Below are 22,204 nucleotides of genomic sequence, written 5' to 3' on the forward strand. Positions count from 1 at the left end.
ATACCTAGGACACCATTATATGGTATCCTCCGCCCCTGTCTGTCGGGCACCATTTTCCCACAGTTCTGTTAACGAAGGTGAGGGCAGGTGTTCGGCAGGTGATAGCAAAGGACACTGGGTGCTAGCTAGCTAGAGCCAATGGGATGCGAGGGGTGGGGGGGGGCGTTCCTGCAGATGCAGGAATGCCCACATGCAGGAACGCCCCGAATTGCAGGGTGCAAATCACACACACTATTGGAGAGAGGCGGGGGAGACTAAGTGAATTAATACATATTTGAGTGACAATACGTTTTGAAATCAGCATTATTTTACATTATGGTTTGCATATTATCACAAACAAGATACTAGGGCAGTACATTTATTTTAGCTTCAACAGTAAGCTAGCAGTATCTTCCTGTATCGGAAAGTGTTCTCGACTGTAATGGACAAAAGGTACCGAAAGTAACAAAACATCCTAGTATCGAACTGTTTTTCTTGTTCTAGTAGTTTGGGTATACTGTGCAACACTACTTGTTGCAGTGCAGCAGTCTTATACTGTCCCACACTCCCCACGGCTGTTCTTCTCTGATCCAGCTTTCTCCATCTGTTTGCCAGATACAGTACATGGCTTACATTTACATTACATTTTAGTCATTTAGCAGACGCTCTTACCCAGAGCGACTTACTGTAGTGAATGCATACATTTCATACATTTTTTTTTTCTTTTTCGTACTGGTCCCCCGTGGGAATCGAACCCACAACCCTGGCGTTGCAAACACCATGCTCTACCAACTGAGCCACACGGGACCGTGTGGCTCAGTTTTGGGAACTCAGAGACAGCTATCATTAGGCTACTTCTTTAGTAGTGCCATCTGAACAACACTTACCAAGAGGAAGCTACAGCTCACCTCTGGAAGAGCCGTAGACCAACCAGAGGCCTCTGGAAGAGCCGTAGACCAACCAGACACCTCCGGAAGAGCCGTAGACCAACCAGAGACCTCCGGAAGAGCCGTAGACCAACCAGAGACCTCCGGAAGAGCCGTGGACCAACCAGAGACCTCCGGAAGAGCCGTAGACCAACCAGAGACCTCCGGAAGAGCCGTAGACCAACCAGAGACCTCCGGAAGAGCCGTAGACCAACCAGAGACCTCCGGAAGAGCCGTGGACCAACCAGAGACCTCCGGAAGAGCCGTAGACCAACCAGAGACCTCTGGAAGAGCCGTAGACCAACCAGAGACCTCCGGAAGAGCCGTAGACCAACCAGAGACCTCCAGAAGAGCCGTGGACCAACCAGAGAACACTGGAAGAGCCGTGGACCAACCAGAGACCTCCGGAAGAGCCGTGGACCAACCAGAGAACACTGGAAGAGCCGTGGACCAACCAGAGACCTCCGGAAGAGCCGTGGACCAACCAGAGACCTCCGGAAGAGCCGTGGACCAACCAGAGACCTCCGGAAGAGCCGTGGACCAACCAGAGACCTCCGGAAGAGCCGTGGACCAACCAGAGACCTCCGGAAGAGCCGTAGACCAACCAGAGACCTCCGGAAGAGCCGTGGACCAACCAGAGACCTCCGGAAGAGCCGTAGACCAACCAGAGACAAAGATTTTGCATTAAAGGGACCTGCATACTTTGCATTAAAGGGGCCTGCATACTTTGCATTAAAGGGGCCTGCATACTTTGCATTAAAGGGGCCTGCATACTTTGCATTAAAGGGGCCTGCATACTTTGCATTAAAGGGGCCTGCATACTTTGCATTAAAGGGGCCTGCATACTTTGCATTAAAGGGACCAGCATACTTTGCATTAAAGGGACCAGCATACTTTGCATTAAAGGGACCTGCATACTTTGCATTAAAGGGGCCTGCATACTTTGCTAAGACATGTTGCCTCAGAACAGAGCCGTATAGGATATTTACAGCTCTGGGTTGCCTTTATCAGACGCAGAAAGATACAGAGAGGTTCCAGCTGATCTGTGGCACTCACAGCAAACGTTGCAATACTTAACTAAACACAGGGATGAACAGCTAGGAGTAGGTTTTAGGACACATCGTCAGAGGAGATGGGAAGAGGGGCAGACGACAAACTGATGCCACAATATTTAAACTGAACTGGCTGACAGCTCTTAAAACTCACCCACTGAAATTCAAATAGATATATTATATATTATTACTTAACCTATGTCCCAAACCTTTCATCACCTCTCACTCAAATGAGAGCGCTTCTTTGGATCTTCTGCATCAGAAAAATGTCAGAAAGAGGATCATTTATCTGACCTAAATCTTCCACCATTTCCTAGCGTCACCCCCCCGGCCTCAGTCAGCCCACCGGCAGGCTGTTTTGAAACATAGATGTGAAACTCAAAATGTGGTGGATATATGCAATGCTCATCACCTCCCCAGAGAAATGTCAGGGCTGTCTCTCTCTGTCTGTCTCTGTCTGTCTGTCTGTCTGTCTGTCTGTCTGTCTGTCTGTCTGTCTGTCTGTCTGTCTGTCTGTCTGTCTGTCTGTCTGTCTGTCTGTCTGTCTGTCTGTCTGTCTGTCTGTCTGTCTGTCTGTCTGTCTGTCTGTCTGTCTGTCTGTCTGTCTGTCTGTCTGTCTGTCTGTCTGTGGCCTAACATCAGTCTCTGTATGAGGAGAGATACTGTGTTCAGAGGGATGAAAGGAGAACGCTCAGATCAAACATACTTTTATAATTGTAGACAACAAACGTCCCCAGAGAACTCATTTTCTGCTCATGTTCATCCTAATGTGATTGATACAGGTGTTCTGATCTGTTCCAGGTGCAGTCTCTACAGTCCTGTCCTCTCTATTGTAGGATTGATACAGGTGTTCTGTTCTGTTCCAGGTGCAGTCTCTACAGTCCTGTCCTCTCTATTGTAGGATTGATACAGGTACTCTGTTCTGTTCCAGGTACAGTATCTACAGTCCTGTCCTCTCTATTGTAGGATTGATACAGGTGCTCTGTTTGGTCCAGGTACAGTCTCTACAGTCCTGTCCCCTCTATTGTAGGATTGATACAGGTGATCTGTTCTGTTCCAGGTACAGTATCTACAGTCCTGTCCCCTCTATTGTAGGATTGATACAGGTGCTCTGTTTGGTCCAGGTACAGTCTCTACAGTCCTGTCCTCTCTATTGTAGGATTGATACAGGTGATCAGTTCTGTTCCAGGTACAGTATCTACAGTCCTATTCCCTCCATTAGATGCTTTTTGTCCTGGGCAGTTTTGCATCCCAAATGACACCTATCCCCTGCATAGTGTCTACAATGCTCATCACTTCCCCAGAGGAATGTAGTGCCTCTCTATAGTGTCTCTAGACAGCTACACTAGTCTGTCAGTCCACCGTTCTCATTACCACATACAGCCTCCTGGGAATGAAGACTCTCTACTTCAGGATATTGTTTCTGTATTAAATAGACAGTCAATTCTGATTCTCTCTCAGTATGGCTCAATAGGCTACAACACAGCTTCCACCTGCCCTCTCTCTCTCCATCTGACCCAGTCTCTAGCTAGTAAACCACAGACTGCCCTCTCTCTCTCCATCTGACCCAGTCTCTAGCTAGTAAACCACAGACTGCCCTCTCTCTCTCCATCTGACCCAGTCTCTAGCTAGTAAACCACAGACTGCCCTCTCTCTCTCCATCTGACCCAGTCTCTAGCTAGTAAACCAGACTGCCCTCTCTCTCTCCATCTGACCCAGTCTCTAGCTAGTAAACCACAGACTGCCCTCTCTCTCTCCATCTGACCCAGTCTCTAGCTAGTGAACCAGACTGCCCTCTCTCTCTCCATCTGACCCAGTCTCTAGCTAGTAAACCACAGACTGCCCTCTCTCTCTCCATCTGACCCAGTCTCTAGCTAGTGAACCAGACTGCCCTCTCTCTCCATCTGACCCAGTCTCTAGCTAGTAAACCACAGACTGCCCTCTCTCTCTCCATCTGACCCAGTCTCTAGCTAGTAAACCACAGACTGCCCTCTCTCTCTCCATCTGACCCAGTCTCTAGCTAGTAAACCAGACTGCCCTCTCTCTCTCCATCTGACCCAGTCTCTAGCTAGTAAACCACAGACTGCCCTCTCTCTCTCCATCTGACCCAGTCTCTACCTAGTAAACCACAGACTGCCCTCTCTCTCTCCATCTGACCCAGTCTCTAGCTAGTAAACCACAGACTGCCCTCTCTCTCTCTCCATCTGACCCAGTCTCTAGCTAGTAAACCACAGACTGCCCTCTCTCTCTCCATCTGACCCAGTCTCTAGCTAGTAAACCACAGACTGCCCTCTCTCTCTCCATCTGACCCAGTCTCTAGCTAGTGAACCAGACTGCCCTCTCTCTCTCCATCTGACCCAGTCTCTAGCTAGTAAACCACAGACTGCCCTCTCTCTCTCTCCATCTGACCCAGTCTCTAGCTAGTGAACCACAGACTGCCCTCTCTCTCTCCATCTGACCCAGTCTCTACCTAGTAAACCACAGACTGCCCTCTCTCTCTCTCCATCTGACCCAGTCTCTAGCTAGTAAACCACAGACTGCCCTCTCTCTCTCTCCATCTGACCCAGTCTCTAGCTAGTAAACCACAGACTGCCCTCTCTCTCTCCATCTGACCCAGTCTCTACCTAGTAAACCAGACTGTAATCTCTCTCTCCATCTGACCCAGTCTCTAGCTAGTAAACCACAGACTGCCCTCTCTCTCTCTCCATCTGACCCAGTCTCTAGCTAGTAAACCAGACTGCCCTCTCTCTCTCCATCTGACCCAGTCTCTAGCTAGTAAACCACAGACTGCCCTCTCTCTCTCCATCTCACCCAGTCTCTAGCTAGTAAACCACAGACTGCCCTCTCTCTCTCCATCTGAGCCAGTCTCTAGCTAGTGAACCAGACTGCCCTCTCTCTCTCCATCTGACCCAGTCTCTAGCTAGTAAACCACAGACTGCCCTCTCTCTCTCCATCTGACCCAGTCTCTAGCTAGTAAACCAGACTGCCCTCTCTCTCTCCATCTGACCCAGTCTCTAGCTAGTAAACCACAGACTGCCCTCTCTCTCTCCATCTGACCCAGTCTCTAGCTAGTAAACCAGACTGCCCTCTCTCTCTCCATCTGACCCAGTCTCTAGCTAGTAAACCAGACTGCCCTCTCTCTCTCCATCTGACCCAGTCTCTAGCTAGTAAACCAGACTGCCCTCTCTCTCTCCATCTGACCCAGTCTCTAGCTAGTAAACCAGACTGCCCTCTCTCTCTCCATCTGACCCAGTCTCTAGCTAGTAAACCACAGACTGCCCTCTCTCTCTCCATCTGACCCAGTCTCTAGCTAGTAAACCAGACTGCCCTCTCTCTCTCCATCTGACCCAGTCTCTAGCTAGTAAACCAGACTGCCCTCTCTCTCTCCATCTGACCCAGTCTCTAGCTAGTAAACCAGACTGCCCTCTCTCTCTCCATCTGACCCAGTCTCTAGCTAGTAAACCAGACTGCCCTCTCTCTCTCCATCTGACCCAGTCTCTAGCTAGTAAACCACAGACTGTAATCTGTAATCAATGCAGTGTGAACATGGACCTGAATCTGTTGTTATTTTTGGACTGAACATGGGCCTCAGATCTGGGCCTAACCATACTGAACATAGGCCTCAGATCTGGGCCTAGCCATACTGAACATAGGCCTCAGATCTGGGCCTAGCTATACTGAACATAGGCCTCAGCTCTGGGCCTAGCCATACTGAACATAGGCCTCAGATCTGGGCCTAGCCATACTGAACATAGCCTCAGCCTCAGCTCTGGGCCTAGCTATACTGAACATAGCCTCAGATCTGGGCCTAGCCATACTGAACATAGCCTCAGCCTCAGCTCTGGGCCTAGCTATACTGAACATAGCCTCAGATCTGGGCCTAGCTATACTGAACATAGCCTCAGCCTCAGCTCTGGGCCTAGCTATACTGAACATAGCCTCAGATCTGGGCCTAGCCATACTGAACATAGCCTCAGATCTGGGCCTAGCCATACTGAACATAGCCTCAGCCTCAGATCTGGGCCTAGCTATACTGAACATAGCCTCAGCCTCAGCTCTGGGCCTAGCTATACTGAACATAGCCTCAGATCTGGGCCTAGCTATACTGAACATAGCCTCAGCCTCAGATCTGGGCCTAGCTATACTGAACATAGCCTCAGATCTGGGCCTAGCTATACTGAACATATGTAAGCCTACAACAGCTGAGGACTAAATAGTAGTCCTCCTGGCGTAGAGGAAGTATCCGTGGAAACAGAAACCCCTGTCATCCACTGAAGCACTTCCCAGGTCTGCTGTCTGTGTCCATACAGAGCTAACGGCTTGGACTTCAGTTAGGACACGCTAACCTGAGCCAGCTTTAAGGATTCCCATTGGAAAAACATCTCACAGAGGATTGGGAGAACTTTAAAGTGATTAGACAGGTAATATGACCAGGCATGTATAAACCAAAGCCCAGTTGCATCACAAAGGATTACAACTTCTCAGAACCAAAATTACATATTGTACCGATTTGTATGGATACAGAAACGGTACAGCTATAAATAAAATGTAGAAAGCATCAGATAAACACTCCAGAGTGGAAAACAAAGAGAAATGTAATAAAAATTATTCAACGTGAACGCTAGCAGCTATTTCACATGGAGTCATGCAGCATCTGTACCAGCTCTGCATTTATCCCAATGGAGATCCTCTGGGTAAGAGGACTTCACTTCAGCAGGGTAGTATAGAGCCCCACAGTGGAGGTGGAGTCATAATACCCAGAAAACCTAGCGGGTCAAAACAGGGAAATGGTTCCAATCGTTTTTCCACCATACATTTTTCCCCATAGGGAGTTTTAGAAACATTTAAAATAAGGGCTGTGTTTGGTGTAGGTTTACCCCGGCGTGACGTTTTGATAACCGTGTAAATCTCTCTAGGACATTAGTCATAAGTGATGTTCCTTTGTTAGGGTTTGACTCCTCTTCATCATCTTAGTTTCCCCTGGTAACAGGTCGATGCATCTTAGCTGCCCTGGTAACAGATGACAGGTCGATGCATCTTAGCTGCCCTGGTAACAGTTGACAGGTCGATAGCTGCCCTGGTAACAGTTGACAGGTAGCTGCATCTTAGCCGCCCTGGTAACAGATGACAGGTCGATGCATCTTAGCCGCCCTGGTAACAGTTGACAGGTAGCTGCATCTTAGCCGCCCTGGTAACAGATGACAGGTCGATGCATCTTAGCCGCCCTGGTAACAGATGACAGGTCGATGCATCTTAGCTGCCCTGGTAACAGATGACAGGTCGATGCATCTTAGCCGCCCTGGTAACAGTTGACAGGTAGCTGCATCTTAGCTGCCCTGGTAACAGATGACAGGTCGATGCATCTTAGCCGCCCTGGTAACAGTTGACAGGTAGCTGCATCTTAGCCGCCCTGGTAACAGATGACAGGTCGATGCATCTTAGCCGCCCTGGTAACAGATGACAGGTCGATGCATCTTAGCTGCCCTGGTAACAGATGACAGGTCGATGCATCTTAGCCGCCCTGGTAACAGATGACAGGTCGATGCATCTTAGCTGCCCTGGTAACAGATGACAGGTCGATGCATCTTAGCCGCCCTGGTAACAGTTGACAGGTAGCTGCATCTTAGCCGCCCTGGTAACAGTTGACAGGTCGATGCATCTTAGCTGCCCTGGTAACAGATGACAGGTCGATGCATCTTAGCCGCCCTGGTAACAGTTGACAGGTCGATGCATCTTAGCTGCCCTGGTAACAGTTGACAGGTCGATGCATCTTTCCATAATATGGACTTGATCTTTTACCAAATAGGGCTATCTTCTGTATACCCCCCCTACCTTGTCACAACACAACTGAGTGGCTCAAACGCATAAAGGAGGAAAGAAATTCCACAAATTAACTTTTAACAAGGCACACCTGTTAATTGAAATACATTCCAGGTGACTACCTCATGAAGCTGGTTGAGAGAATACCAAGAGTGTGCAAAGCTGTCATCAAGGCAAAGAGTGGCTACTTTGAAGAATCTCAAATATTCATTTTGATTTGTTCAACACTTTTTTGGTTACGACATGATTCCATGTGTTTTTTCATAGTTTTGATGTCTTTACTATTATTCTACAATGTAGAAAATAGTAAAATATTAAGAAAAATCCTTGAAATGAGTAGGTGTGTCCAAACTTTTCACTGGTACTGTACGTGGGCCAGTGTCTACAGGGTAGATGTTCTTGTTGTCGGCTCATCTGTGTGGACAGAAGGCATAGTAGGTCCTCAGCTGATCCATAAAGGGCAGACAACGTTCCTTCCTGTGAAGGCAGGGTCGATAGTGGGGTCACACAGAAACACCCCCACTAGAGCCCTGCGTATATTTTGAGCCTGAATCCTACGTTCTCGCCCTACACTACCCAGGCCCGCGACGTTCTCGCCCTACACTACCCAGGCCCGCGACGTTCTCGCCCTACACTACCCAGGCCCGATTGTTTCTGCCAAATTTAAAAACACCCGGCCCTGTCCGAAATAAGTTCCTTCCGTCAGTAAATCCATGAGCTGCTTCTCTCAGTCTGTCACTCGCTCCCTGCGCAGCTCGCTCTGCATGCACTCCGCTCGTGGCGCTCTGAGTATCCATAGCAACGGCTCTGCTCAAAGAGGCATGAGAGCAGTTAGCCGTTAGTTACTTTGTCACTCTAAAAACTCTGACAAAACTCAAGGAACATTATTATTTTCTGAGAAATAAAATCTGTCGTGTTTTATATTTGACGATGTTGAAGCACTTCTGACAACATGTTATGATCTCAGACAGATATGACTGTACAGTAAATGTCTCAGCTTAAACAATGTTAGTGATCCCCGAGACAGGCCCGTACCCTAGTTACTGATGAAACGGGCCCGTACCCTAGTTACTGATGAAACGGGCCCGTACCCTAGTTACTGATGAAACGGGCCCGTACCCTAGTTACTGATGAAACGGGCCCGTACCCTAGTTACTGATGAAACGGGCCCGTACCCTAGTTACTGATGAAACGGGCCCGTACCCTAGTTACTGATGAAACGGGCCCGTACCCTAGTTACTGATGAAACGGGCCCGTACCCTAGTTACTGATGAAACGGGCCCGTACCCTAGTTACTGATGAAACGGGCCCGTACCCTAGTTACTGATGAAACGGGCCCGTACCCTAGTTACTGATGAAACGGGCCCGTACCCTAGTTACTGATGAAACGGGCCCGTACCCTAGTTACTGATGAAACGGGCCCGTACCCTAGTTACTGATGAAACGGGCCCGTACCCTAGTTACTGATGAAACGGGCCCGTACCCTAGTTACTGATGAAACAGGCCCGGCCCGTCTCTAACCCGATGTATAATGTCGGGCCCGTCGTGCTGGGGTAGGAGAGCTCTAAGCCACCCAGCACCACCACAGTCAGGAAGTTTAAACAGGACACGGGAGGCATTCCAGGGGCCACGCTCTGCAACCCAAATGGCTCCCTATTCCCTATATAGTGCACTACTTTTGGCCAGAGACCAATGAGCCCTGGTCAAAACTAGTGCACTAACTAGGGAACAGGGAGACAATTGGGATGGAAGCTACAGAGTGGGGTCTGCTGCTGGGAAATGACTGAGTCAACAGTGGGAGGAAGGCTTTCCCTGCTGTCACCAGGGCAATGGACCCAGACTACCCCACTAATCCATCAATGAGCCACAGTCCAACACACAGGGCAGGGTTGTGTTCATCAGGCATAAAACGATACGAAAACAGACTCAAACAGCGGGAGGGACGGAGAGGACCATTGTCCAATAAGAAGAGCTTGTTTTGTTTTAAAGTGGAGAGGTTTGAAACCGCTGTGTCCTGATGAACGTGTGCCAGCTGAGCCACAGTCAGAGTAACAACAGAACTACAGGGTCTGGAGGACAGGGAGCCCACTGACTAAACAGAGACCAGGGCAGTTTATTCAGACCGTTTTAATGCCAGGGAAGGGACCTGGGCTTCCTGAACATGGACATTCAGAAGGGTTTGACCTCAGAGCAGCAGGAACAATATGCAGTAGCTCTGTGACCGACTGACTGACTCATAGATACTGGACTGTCTGTGACTGACTGACTGACTGTCTGTGACTGACTGACTGTCTGTGACTGACTGACTGTCTGTGACTGACTGACTGACTGTCTGTGACTGACTGACTGACTGTCTGTGACTGACTGACTGACTGTCTGTGACTGACTGACTGACTGACTGTCTGTGACTGACTGACTGACTGTGACTGACTGTCTGCCTGTGACTGACTGACTGTGACTGACTGACTGACTGACTGTCTGTGACTGACTGACTGACTGTGACTGACTGTCTGCCTGTGACTGACTGACTGACTGTGACTGACTGACTGACTGTCTGTGACTGACTGACTGACTGTCTGTGACTGACTGACTGACTGTCTGTGACTGACTGACTGACTGTCTGTGACTGACTGACTGACTGTCTGTGACTGACTGTCTGTGACTGACTGTCTGTGACTGACTGACTGTGACTGACTGACTGTCTGTGACTGACTGACTGTCTGTGACTGACTGACTGTGACTGACTGACTGTGAGTGATCGTAGACTGTGACTGACCGTAGACTGTGACTGACCGTAGACTGTGACTGATCGTAGACTGTGACTGATCTGTGACTGATCGTAGACTGTGACTGATCGTAGACTGTGACTGATCGTAGACTGTGACTGACCGGAGACTGTGACTGACCGGAGACTGTGACTGACCGGAGACTGTGACTGATCTGTGACTGATCGTAGACTGTGACTGATCGTAGACTGTGACTGATCGTAGACTGTGACTGATCGTAGACTGTGACTGATCGTAGACTGTGACTGACCGTAGACTGTGGCTGATCGTAGACTGTGGCTGATCGTAGACTGTGACTGATCGTAGACTGTGACTGATCGTAGACTGTGACTGATCGTAGACTGTGACTGACCGTAGACTGTGGCTGATCGTAGACTGTGACTGATCTGTGACTGATCGTAGACTGTGACTGATCGTAGACTGTGACTGATCGTAGACTGTGACTGACCGGAGACTGTGACTGACCGGAGACTGTGACTGACCGGAGACTGTGACTGATCTGTGACTGATTGTAGACTGTGACTGATCGTAGACTGTGACTGATCGTAGACTGTGACTGATCGTAGACTGTGACTGATCGTAGACTGTGACTGACCGTAGACTGTGGCTGATCGTAGACTGTGGCTGATCGTAGACTGTGACTGATCGTAGACTGTGACTGACCGTAGACTGTGGCTGATCGTAGACTGTGGCTGATCGTAGACTGTGACTGATCGTAGACTGTGACTGATCGTAGACTGTGACTGACCGTAGACTGTGACTGACCGTAGACTGTGACTGACCGTAGACTGTGACTGATCGTAGACTGTGACTGATCGTAGACTGTGACTGATCGTAGACTGTGACTGACATTAGCAGCACCATCAGACCAGCAGTGGAAATTCTAGATGTTGACTGGAGATTAGACCATCTGGCTCAATAAAAACGGAGGACAAAGTTGGATGCAAAGATTCAACATATTTGCTTCCTGGTTTCAGAGTGGTCCTTCAACTGGCTTTCAACACCACATTGTTCTTGTCAATACGACCTGAAACACGCAGGGAGAGAGTCTCTGACCGGTATAAACCAGGCAGGGAGAGAGTCTCTCGCCGGTATAAACCAGGCAGGGAGAGAGTCTCTCGCCGGTATAAACCAGGCAGGGAGAGAGTCTCTCGCCGGTATAAACCAGGCAGGGAGAGAGTCTCTGACCGGTATAAACCAGGCAGGGAGAGAGTCTCTGACCGGTATAAACCAGGCAGGGAGAGAGTCTCTGACCGGTATAAACCAGGCAGGGAGAGAATCTCTCGCCGGTATAAACCAGGCAGGGAGAGAGTCTCTCGCCGGTATAAACCAGGCAGGGAGAGAGTCTCTGACCGGTATAAACCAGGCAGGGAGAGAGTCTCTGACCGGTATAAACCAGGCAGGGAGAGAGTCTCTGACCGGTATAAACCAGGCAGGGAGAGAGTCTCTCGCCGGTATAAACCAGGCAGGGAGAGAGTCTCTCGCCGGTATAAACCAGGCAGGGAGAGAGTCTCTGACCGGTATAAACCAGGCAGGGAGAGAGTCTCTGACCGGTATAAACCAGGCAGGGAGAGAGTCTCTGACCGGTATAAACCAGGCAGGGAGAGAGTCTCTGACCGGTATAAACCAGGCAGGGAGAGAGTCTCTGACCGGTATAAACCAGGCAGGGAGAGAGTCTCTGACCGGTATAAACCAGGCAGGGAGAGAGTCTCTGACCGGTATAAACCAGGCAGGGAGAGAGTCTCTGACCGGTATAAACCAGGCAGGGAGAGAGTCTCTGACCGGTATAAACCAGGCAGGGAGAGAGTCTCTGACCGGTATAAACCAGGCAGGGAGAGAGTCTCTGACCGGTATAAACCAGGCAGGGAGAGAGTCTCTCGCCGGTATAAACCAGGCAGGGAGAGAGTCTCTGACCGGTATAAACCAGGCAGGGAGAGAGTCTCTCGCCGGTATAAACCAGGCAGGGAGAGAGTCTCTCGCCGGTATAAACCAGACAGGGAGAGAGTCTCTCGCCGGTATAAACCAGGCAGGGAGAGAGTCTCTGACCGGTATAAACCAGGCAGGGAGATTGTCTCTGACCGGTATAAACCAGGCAGGGAGAGAGTCTCTCACCGGTATAAACCAGGCAGGGAGAGAGTCTCTGACCGGTATAAACCAGGCAGGGAGAGAGTCTCTGACCGGTATAAACCAGGCAGGGAGAGAGTCTCTGACCGGTATAAACCAGGCAGGGAGAGAGTCTCTGACCGGTATAAACCAGGCAGGGAGAGAGTCTCTGACCGGTATAAACCAGGCAGGGAGAGAGTCTCTGATCGGTATAAACCAGGCAGGGAGAGAGTCTCTGACCGGTATAAACCAGGCAGGGAGAGAGTCTCTGACCGGTATAAACCAGGCAGGGAGAGAGTCTCTGACCGGTATAAACCAGGCAGGGAGAGAGTCTCTGACCGGTATAAACCAGGCAGGGAGAGAGTCTCTCGACCGGTATAAACCAGGCAGGGAGAGAGTCTCTGACCGGTATAAACCAGGCAGGGAGAGAGTCTCTGACCGGTATAAACCAGGCAGGGAGAGAGTCTCTGACCGGTATAAACCAGGCAGGGAGAGAGTCTCTGACCGGTATAAACCAGGCAGGGAGAGAGTCTCTGACCGGTATAAACCAGGCAGGGAGAGAGTCTCTGACCGGTATAAACCAGGCAGGGAGAGAGTCTCTGACCGGTATAAACCAGGCAGGGAGAGAGTCTCTGACCGGTATAAACACGCTGGGCAGTACCACCGTTATAAACACGCCGGACAGCACCACCGTTATAAACACGCCGGACAGCACCACCGTTATAAACACGCCGGACAGCACCACCGTTATAAACACGCCGGACAGCACCACCGTTATAAACACGCCGGACAGCACCACCGTTATAAACACGCCGGACAGCACCACCGTTATAAACACGCCGGACAGTACCACCGTTATAAACACGCCGGGCAGTACCACCGTTATACACACGCCGGGCAGTACCACCGTTATAAACACGCCGGGCAGTACCACCGTTATAAACACGCAGTACCACCGTTATAAACACGCAGTACCACCGTTATAAACACGCAGTACCACCGTTATAAACACGCTGGACAGTACCACCGTTATAAACACGCTGGGCAGTACCACCGTTATAAACACGCAGTACCACCGTTATAAACACGCAGTACCACCGTTATAAACACGCTGGGCAGTACCACCGTTATAAACACGCTGGACCACCGTTATAAACACGCCGGGCAGCACCACCGTTATAAACACGCCGGACAGCACCACCGTTATAAACACGCCGGACAGCACCACCGTTATAAACACGCCGGACAGCACCACCGTTATAAACACGCCGGACAGCACCACCGTTATAAACACGCCGGACAGCACCACCGTTATAAACACGCCGGACAGCACCACCGTTATAAACACGCCGGACAGCACCACCGTTATAAACACGCCGGACAGCACCACCGTTATAAACACGCCGGACAGCACCACCGTTATAAACACGCCGGACAGCACCACCGTTATAAACACGCCGGGCAGTACCACCGTTATAAACACGCAGTACCACCGTTATAAACACGCAGTACCACCGTTATAAACACGCAGTACCACCGTTATAAACACGCCGGGCAGTACCACCGTTATAAACACGCCGGGCAGTACCACCGTTATAAACACGCAGTACCACCGTTATAAACACGCAGTACCACCGTTATAAACACGCAGTACCACCGTTATAAACACGCCGGGCAGTACCACCGTTATAAACACGCCGGACAGCACCACCGTTATAAACACGCCGGACAGCACCACCGTTATAAACACGCCGGACAGCACCACCGTTATAAACACGCCGGACAGCACCACCGTTATAAACACGCCGGACAGCACCACCGTTATAAACACGCCGGACAGTACCACCGTTATAAACACGCCGGGCAGTACCACCGTTATACACACGCCGGGCAGTACCACCGTTATAAACACGCCGGGCAGTACCACCGTTATAAACACGCAGTACCACCGTTATAAACACGCAGTACCACCGTTATAAACACGCAGTACCACCGTTATAAACACGCTGGACAGTACCACCGTTATAAACACGCTGGGCAGTACCACCGTTATAAACACGCAGTACCACCGTTATAAACACGCAGTACCACCGTTATAAACACGCTGGGCAGTACCACCGTTATAAACACGCTGGACCACCGTTATAAACACGCCGGGCAGCACCACCGTTATAAACACGCCGGGCAGCACCACCGTTATAAACACGCCGGGCAGCACCACCGTTATAAACACGCCGGACAGCACCACCGTTATAAACACGCCGGACAGCACCACCGTTATAAACACGCCGGACAGCACCACCGTTATAAACACGCCGGACAGCACCACCGTTATAAACACGCCGGACAGCACCACCGTTATAAACACGCCGGACAGCACCACCGTTATAAACACGCCGGACAGCACCACCGTTATAAACACGCAGTACCACCGTTATAAACACGCAGTACCACCGTTATAAACACGCCGGGCAGTACCACCGTTATAAACACGCCGGGCAGTACCACCGTTATAAACACGCCGGGCAGTACCACCGTTATAAACACGCCGGGCAGTACCACCGTTATAAACACGCCGGGCAGTACCACCGTTATAAACACGCTGGACCACCGTTATAAACACGCTGGGCAGCACCACCGTTATAAACACGCTGGGCAGCACCACCGTTATAAACACGCTGGGCAGCACCACCGTTATAAACACGCTGGGCAGCACCACCGTTATAAACACGCTGGGCAGCACCACCGTTATAAACACGCTGGACAGTACCACCGTTATAAACACGCTGGACAGCACCACCGTTATAAACACGCTGGGCAGCACCACCGTTATAAACACGCTGGGCAGCACCACCGTTATAAACACGCTGTACCACCGTTATAAACACGCTGTACCACCGTTATAAACACGCAGCACCACCGTTATAAACACGCTGGACAGCACCACCGTTATAAACACGCTGGGCAGCACCACCGTTATAAACACGCTGGGCAGCACCACCGTTATAAACACGCTGGGCAGCACCACCGTTATAAACACGCTGGGCAGCACCACCGTTATAAACACGCTGGGCAGCACCACCGTTATAAACACGCTGGGCAGCACCACCGTTATAAACACGCTGGGCAGCACCACCGTTATAAACACGCTGGGCAGCACCACCGTTATAAACACGCTGGGCAGCACCACCGTTATAAACACGCTGGGCAGCACCACCGTTATAAACACGCTGGGCAGCACCACCGTTATAAACACGCTGGGCAGCACCACCGTTATAAACACGCTGGGCAGCACCACCGTTATAAACACGCTGGGCAGCACCACCGTTATAAACACGCTGGGCAGCACCACCGTTATAAACACGCTGGGCAGCACCACCGTTATAAACACGATGGGCAGCACCACCGTTATAAACACGATGGGCAGTACCACCGTTATAAACACGCTGGGCAGTACCACCGTTATAAACACGCTGTACCACCGTTATAAACACGCTGGGCTGTACCACCGTTATAAACACGCTGGGCTGTACCACCGTTATAAACACGCTGGGCAGCACCACCGTTATAAACACGCTGGACAGCACCACCGTTATAAACACGCTGGACAGCACCACCGTTATAAACACGCTGGACAGCACCACCGTTATAAACACGCAGTACCACCGTTATAAACACGCTGGACAGTACCACCGTTATAAACACGCAGTACCACCGTTATAAACACGCTGGACAGTACCACCGTTATAAACACGCAGTACCACCGTTATAAACACGCTGGGCAGTACCACCGTTATAAACACGCTGGACCACCGTTATAAACACGCTGGACCACCGTTATAAACACGCTGGACCACCGTTATAAACACGCTGGACCACCGTTATAAACACGCTGGGCAGTACCACCGTTATAAACACGCTGGACAGTACCACCGTTATAAACACGCTGGACCACCGTTATAAACACGCCGGGCGGTACCACCGTTATAAACACGCCGGGCGGTACCACCGTTATAAACACGCCGGGCGGTACCACCGTTATAAACACGCCGGGCGGTACCACCGTTATAAACACGCCGGGCGGTACCACCGTTATAAACACGCCGGGCGGTACCACCGTTATAAACACGCCGGGCGGTACCACCGTTATAAACACGCCGGGCGGTACCACCGTTATAAACACGCCGGGCAGTACCACCGTTATAAACACGCAGTACCACCGTTATAAACACGCTGGACAGTACCACCATTATAAACACGCTGGACAGTACCACCGTTATAAACACACTTCTATTCCATTCTATTAATGAGGGTTGTGTAAATATGGACTGAGTTAATAAATCCCCTTGGGTCCTATACAAACTCAGACAACACTGATCCATTGATGTCACACTGCCACCCTCACATGTACCTGAAAAACCAAAAAAAAAAACGACAGACCTCTTATACAGGACATGACAATAGTAATAGTACTTACTTGTCATATTCGGCGTTGTCGCGGTCACAGCGGGCATCCTTGTGCTTCTGCCAGTCTTTCCCGTGTTTACACGTGGTGAGCAGCACCACATCCTCAGAGTTATGGACATGATATAACGCATTCCTCGTGTCTGATCCGATTCCAGTGAGGTATCGTTTCCCCTTGAACACAAGCATGTATTTCCTGTACGGTGGGATAGAGTTATATTTTAAATAGCCCCTCTCTCCTCCGGTCCTGGGGTGCTCTTTCCCAAAAAGAGGGATGGAGACATCGAAATTGGGTCTGAAGTTCTCTGTGCTGATGCTTGCCTTGGCTAACATGGCCTGCCCAAAGTCGAAGCCCAGATCTTCCGTGTAGTCGGGCCAAGTTCCCGAATAGAGGTTGAAAATGAGGTGATTCTTTCCGTTATTCCACAGATGCAAGTTCTGGACTTTAGTTCTGAGGTTGTGAACATACTGTGGAGACAGAATGTCCCTGTCTAGAGTGTCCAAACTCAGGACGAACAGACAAGCCTGTCCCGGGTCAGACGTATAGAGCCTGGAAGCCTCAATGGAAGATAAAATATTCCGATAACTCTCCGACATCTTCTCTCCTTTCTGTTGCGGGTAAACGTAAACTTTAAATCCGTTGGTTTTGCACAAGGAAAAATCAAAGCAAGAGTCCATCCGGCAACGTTTCCCTTTATAAACTCCCGAAATAACATCCCTCTTCTGTCGTGGCGATCTGTTAATGTTGTACTCCTCGGTCTCCATTTGGTCCCAGGGGCTGAACAGCTGCAGGGACCCCGAGAAGTGGGGCCACTGAGGTCTCCCGTGGTATCCATGGAGGCTGCGGTCATCACGCCGGTTGTTGCTTCTGGATAACGGGGCTTGAACCCCTCCGAAGTACAACAACAGAATGAGACACGCACCGGCGGACAACAGAATTAAATACCGTTTTCTGGCCTGCATGTGTCCTCCGATCAGGGTCGAGATGTCTAGTAAATCCAACGAGCCCCGAGGAAGTTTCACTCCTCTCACCACTACTTCCAATTGAAGGGCTGCGCCATCTTCCTCCAGCCAGGAAGGGTTCAGCGCTCAACACGTCCACCACCTTCTGATTCCTTTCCCCAAGCCGACGACTGATCCAGCGCATGTGGGCGATTTACAATGATCATTTACTTCTCCCCTTGTCTATAGTTATGGCTAACAGTGGCTATCTTCCAGCACTGAAGACTAGACTACCTTCCTGGTAACTTAGGGATTGAAGATGCACCCAGACTTTACATTTCTTTGTGTTATTAGCGGATTCATCTTCAGTGTTTCATCTGCCTTGTGTGGAGAAGAAGCAGGTATTTTTCACTTACATTTCTTGCTTCCAGCAGCACACAATCACAAGTTGTTAGCTAGCGACACAGAATGTAGCAAACTTGGCTAGCTTGCCCAAAACACCCAGAGATTCAGGACTCACGTTATAACGTTGCCCGTTGGACTACTCCATGGTTCAAACGAGCGATATAACATCATGTTGGACGCTACCTGCCATCTAACCTTCAGGTCCATATGAATTTCTACACTTCAATAAATAGTTGAAAGCAAATTCGACTTAGCAGCATTCACACCACTCTGTCTCTCTCTCTGATTTAGTCTCCTAGTCCAAGGAAAGACAACTCAGTCTGTCGAAGCGTCGGGACGTGATTGTTATACATGAAAGAAACATATCCCAGTTGTAATAAATGTTTTGTCGAGTTGTTCTGAATCTCCCACAGAGGCATTCCAACCCTACGGCGTCTGATGACGACGTGACGTTCCTCCGTCATCCACCGGGCTTTTTCATTGGTCCGCGTCATATCCGAAACAGGCGGAGCTTCCGCATCCCCATTCACAACTAGAGACTCAGCCAAGAGTAACCTGACCTGGAGGTTAGAGATGCATGGCCTGGTTTCTCTATTGCATTGCTGTTATTTTCTATATATCTCATTTTAACAGCACATTTTGGTTTGACCTGTCCTAACAAACACACATTTTATAACTCATTTTCATTCATCCAGTTGATGATAGAATCAGGGGCGAAAATCTGATATCAACTTTGGAGGGGACAATTACATGAAATTTTGTCAAGAGCAATTCCTGAGGGGGACACCAAAAGTAGTGCTGTAACACTTAGCCTACATTGTAATATGGTAAATGTATATTGAGGAACCAAAGAAATAAGGTGTTTGCCGTACTCCTAACTACCGGTACCCAAAACTACACAACTAATCACAACAGCAATACCATTGCCTTTAACAAATCTTAGTTCAGTCACCAGTTTAAGTTGAGAGTGAGGGTATCCATGGCATTTTCCAATTATGTTCCTATTTTACAAGTAAAAAAAATTGAGAAGCTTTCATAATGTTGCCAAACAAAGACTCAACAAACTTACCTGAGACTCCCTGTCTCTGCCAGTCTGTCCCTGCATATCTGTCCCCAACTCTGCTGTCTGTGTGCCATCTGTTGCCTGCTCTGCCTAATGACATCATTGTGAAACATTTCCATTAGAATTTCATTTCTTTCTTATGAACATTTTATCAACTAGTCTTTGAGATATTAGGCTACTAGGGTTCTTACTATGCGTTTTGGTGTACTGAAAAATACTCTGATGTCCGTCTTTTATTTTTCTGCCATTTTTCTACCTGGCTGACTGGCTACACACACACACAGTGTGTAGGTTATTTACAGTAGGAGATGGGCTTCTATCATCTTATCTTTTATCATTCTATTTGGGCTTCGATCTAAAAGGTAGCTAGCAAATGTGAAACGGATTAAAATGACAAGAGTTGACAGCTGTATGAGTTCACCATTTAGACAACATATGCTGCAACCTTTTGTAATTTTAATAGTTTGTTTCATATTGGCTGGCTTCCAACAATAGCTGAATTTGCAAAGCTAGCGAGCACCAATTGCGTTTCAGTGGTGTTTGCAATAATCTTTGCTACCCGGGTTAAATAAAGGTGAAATAAAATAAATAAATAAAAGTTCCCTTGCGACAATTTAGCTTTTGTACCGAGACCATTAAATATATTTAAGACAATGGTAGAAGAGAGTGTAGTTCTGTTCAGTTTGGACTTCAGTTTATCGCTAACCTTATCACAGGGACTTTGAAGCACTAATTTACATCATCTGCATGCTGATCTTGGAATAAATTGACGATAGCAAAGATTCCATCTTTGACGAGGCCACATAAATGGAATAGGTACTAGCTAGCTTAATAGTTAATATTTGCTCGCTAGCTCTGCATATTCAGCTGGTGTGTGTGCGCGATTGACTGGATTAACCTCACGCCAGTTACGTTCATTGAGTGCCTTTCAGACAGTAGATACGACCCCTCTGTTACCTTGCCAACTAAGGAACTGGCAGTGGCTCAAACCATTGTGAGGCAAAGGGTGGGGGGGTTCGCAATCTTCTGAAACTTGAAAACGCGCTATTAAGTGTCTATAATCAGCACAATTGCTTTCATTGCGTATTATTAATATTATTTAAATTACATAGTTATGTTTCAGTGATATATTGGGGGGGACAAATCATATTTTTCCCAGGATGGGGGGATCGTGTCTCCCCCGTCCCACCCGGGATTTCCGCCCCTGGATAGAATGCACAGTCTAGGGCTATGTTCTCATGTATTCTTTATTCAACTAAAGTTTACTGACAAAACTGTTCCAGTTTAAAAGACGTCACGCTGCTTGCTTAGCAAGTACCGCTTCCTTTTGATTTCTGCTCATACTGTGGCTCAAACCCAGGACCTCTGCCTCACAAACTCACAGTGACTGACCACCCTCCTGAAGGGTCTTACCCAGGCCTCACCGAAAAGCTAGCTATTGGAGCCGCTCAGGCTGAGGAGTGAGCTTCCCATCTGCTACACTACACTCCCATCTTCTACACTACACTCCCATCTGCTACACTACACTCCCATCTGCTACACTACACTCCCATCTGCTACACTACACTCCCATCTGCTACACTTGCACAACACTTGCAAAGTGAAGACCCACTTTAATAATGGAAAAATTGATGTAATCAATTTATCACTAGCCACTTTTATGTAATGTTTACTTACCCTACATTACTCATCTCTTATGTATATACTGTACGCTATACCATCTACTGCATCTTGCCATCTGATGTAATTAAATGTATCACTAGCCACTTTAAACAATGCCACTTTATATAATGTTCTCATACCCTGCATTGCTCATCTCATATGTATAACTGTACTCTATACCATCTACTGCATCTTGCCGATGCCGTTCGGCCATCGCTCATCCATATATTTATATGTACATATTCGTATTCATTCCTTTACACTTGTGTGTACAAGGTAGTTGTTGTGAAATTGTTAGGTTAGATTACTTGTTAGATAATACTGCATGGTCGGAACTAGAAGCACAAGCATTTCGCTACACTCGCATTAACACCTGCTAACCATGTGACCAATAACATTTGATTTGATTTGATTTGGATGACCCATGTCACAGCAGAGCAGCATACACACTACGGCTGAATTGGTTGGCAGTGTTCTGCCAAGGTGCAGGTTACTGCTAGCTCCACAAGCACACTGTGAATGGCATGTTTATGCTGTCGTATACATCCATCCGCAGGATGATATTACCAATACTCATGTTGTTTTCAGGAGATGGCTGACTACTTCATATATCAGCTTTAGTTATGTTACTTATAAATCTTCGGGCTTGTAGTCTTGAGGCATGTCCTCCTGGCCTGAACTGTTTTCACAGCTGCTGTGGTCTGAAAGAGGTTTGGAAAGACTAGAAGTGATTCTGCAGAGCAGAGAAACGGGAGGTGTCTGCGGCCCATATGGCAACCTATTCCCTATATAGTGCACTACTTTTGACCAGAGCCCATGAGGTTTTCGACCAGGGCTCTGGTCCAAAGTAGTGCACTATATAGGGAATAAGGTGCCAATTGGGACACAGCCAGGGAGTGAGCGAAAGAGGAATTTGAACAGCGTTCCTCGGGGGCTGTGGAGCAGGGTTTGTGTTCGGTGGACAGCAGGTGCTGCTCCTATGGTCCACTGATCAAAGACAAG

General features: G+C 48.9%; 1 protein-coding gene across 8 annotated transcripts in view; it reads right to left on the reverse strand.

The window, feature by feature from the left end:
- LOC106606169 (exostosin-1a) overlaps positions 1–18,937 on the reverse strand; it is a 126,335-nt gene extending 107,398 nt beyond the window's left edge. For 6 of the 8 annotated variants that reach the window (XM_082976006.1, XM_082976002.1, XM_082976003.1 and 3 more), the window contains exon 1: positions 17,144–18,933. In XM_082976006.1, coding sequence (XP_082832132.1) covers positions 17,144–18,093 — 950 coding nt within the window. In that variant the 5' untranslated portion in view covers positions 18,094–18,933. Of the gene's footprint in view, positions 1–17,143 lie in introns of all 8 variants that reach the window. The other 2 variants (XM_082976007.1, XM_082976008.1) reach the window with 2 other exon arrangements.
- Between the last annotated feature and the right edge of the window lie 3,267 nt (positions 18,938–22,204).

Source organism: Salmo salar, chromosome 05, assembly GCF_965601325.2.
Source record: "Salmo salar chromosome 05, fSalSal1, whole genome shotgun sequence".
Taxonomy (NCBI): Eukaryota; Metazoa; Chordata; class Actinopteri; order Salmoniformes; family Salmonidae; genus Salmo; species Salmo salar.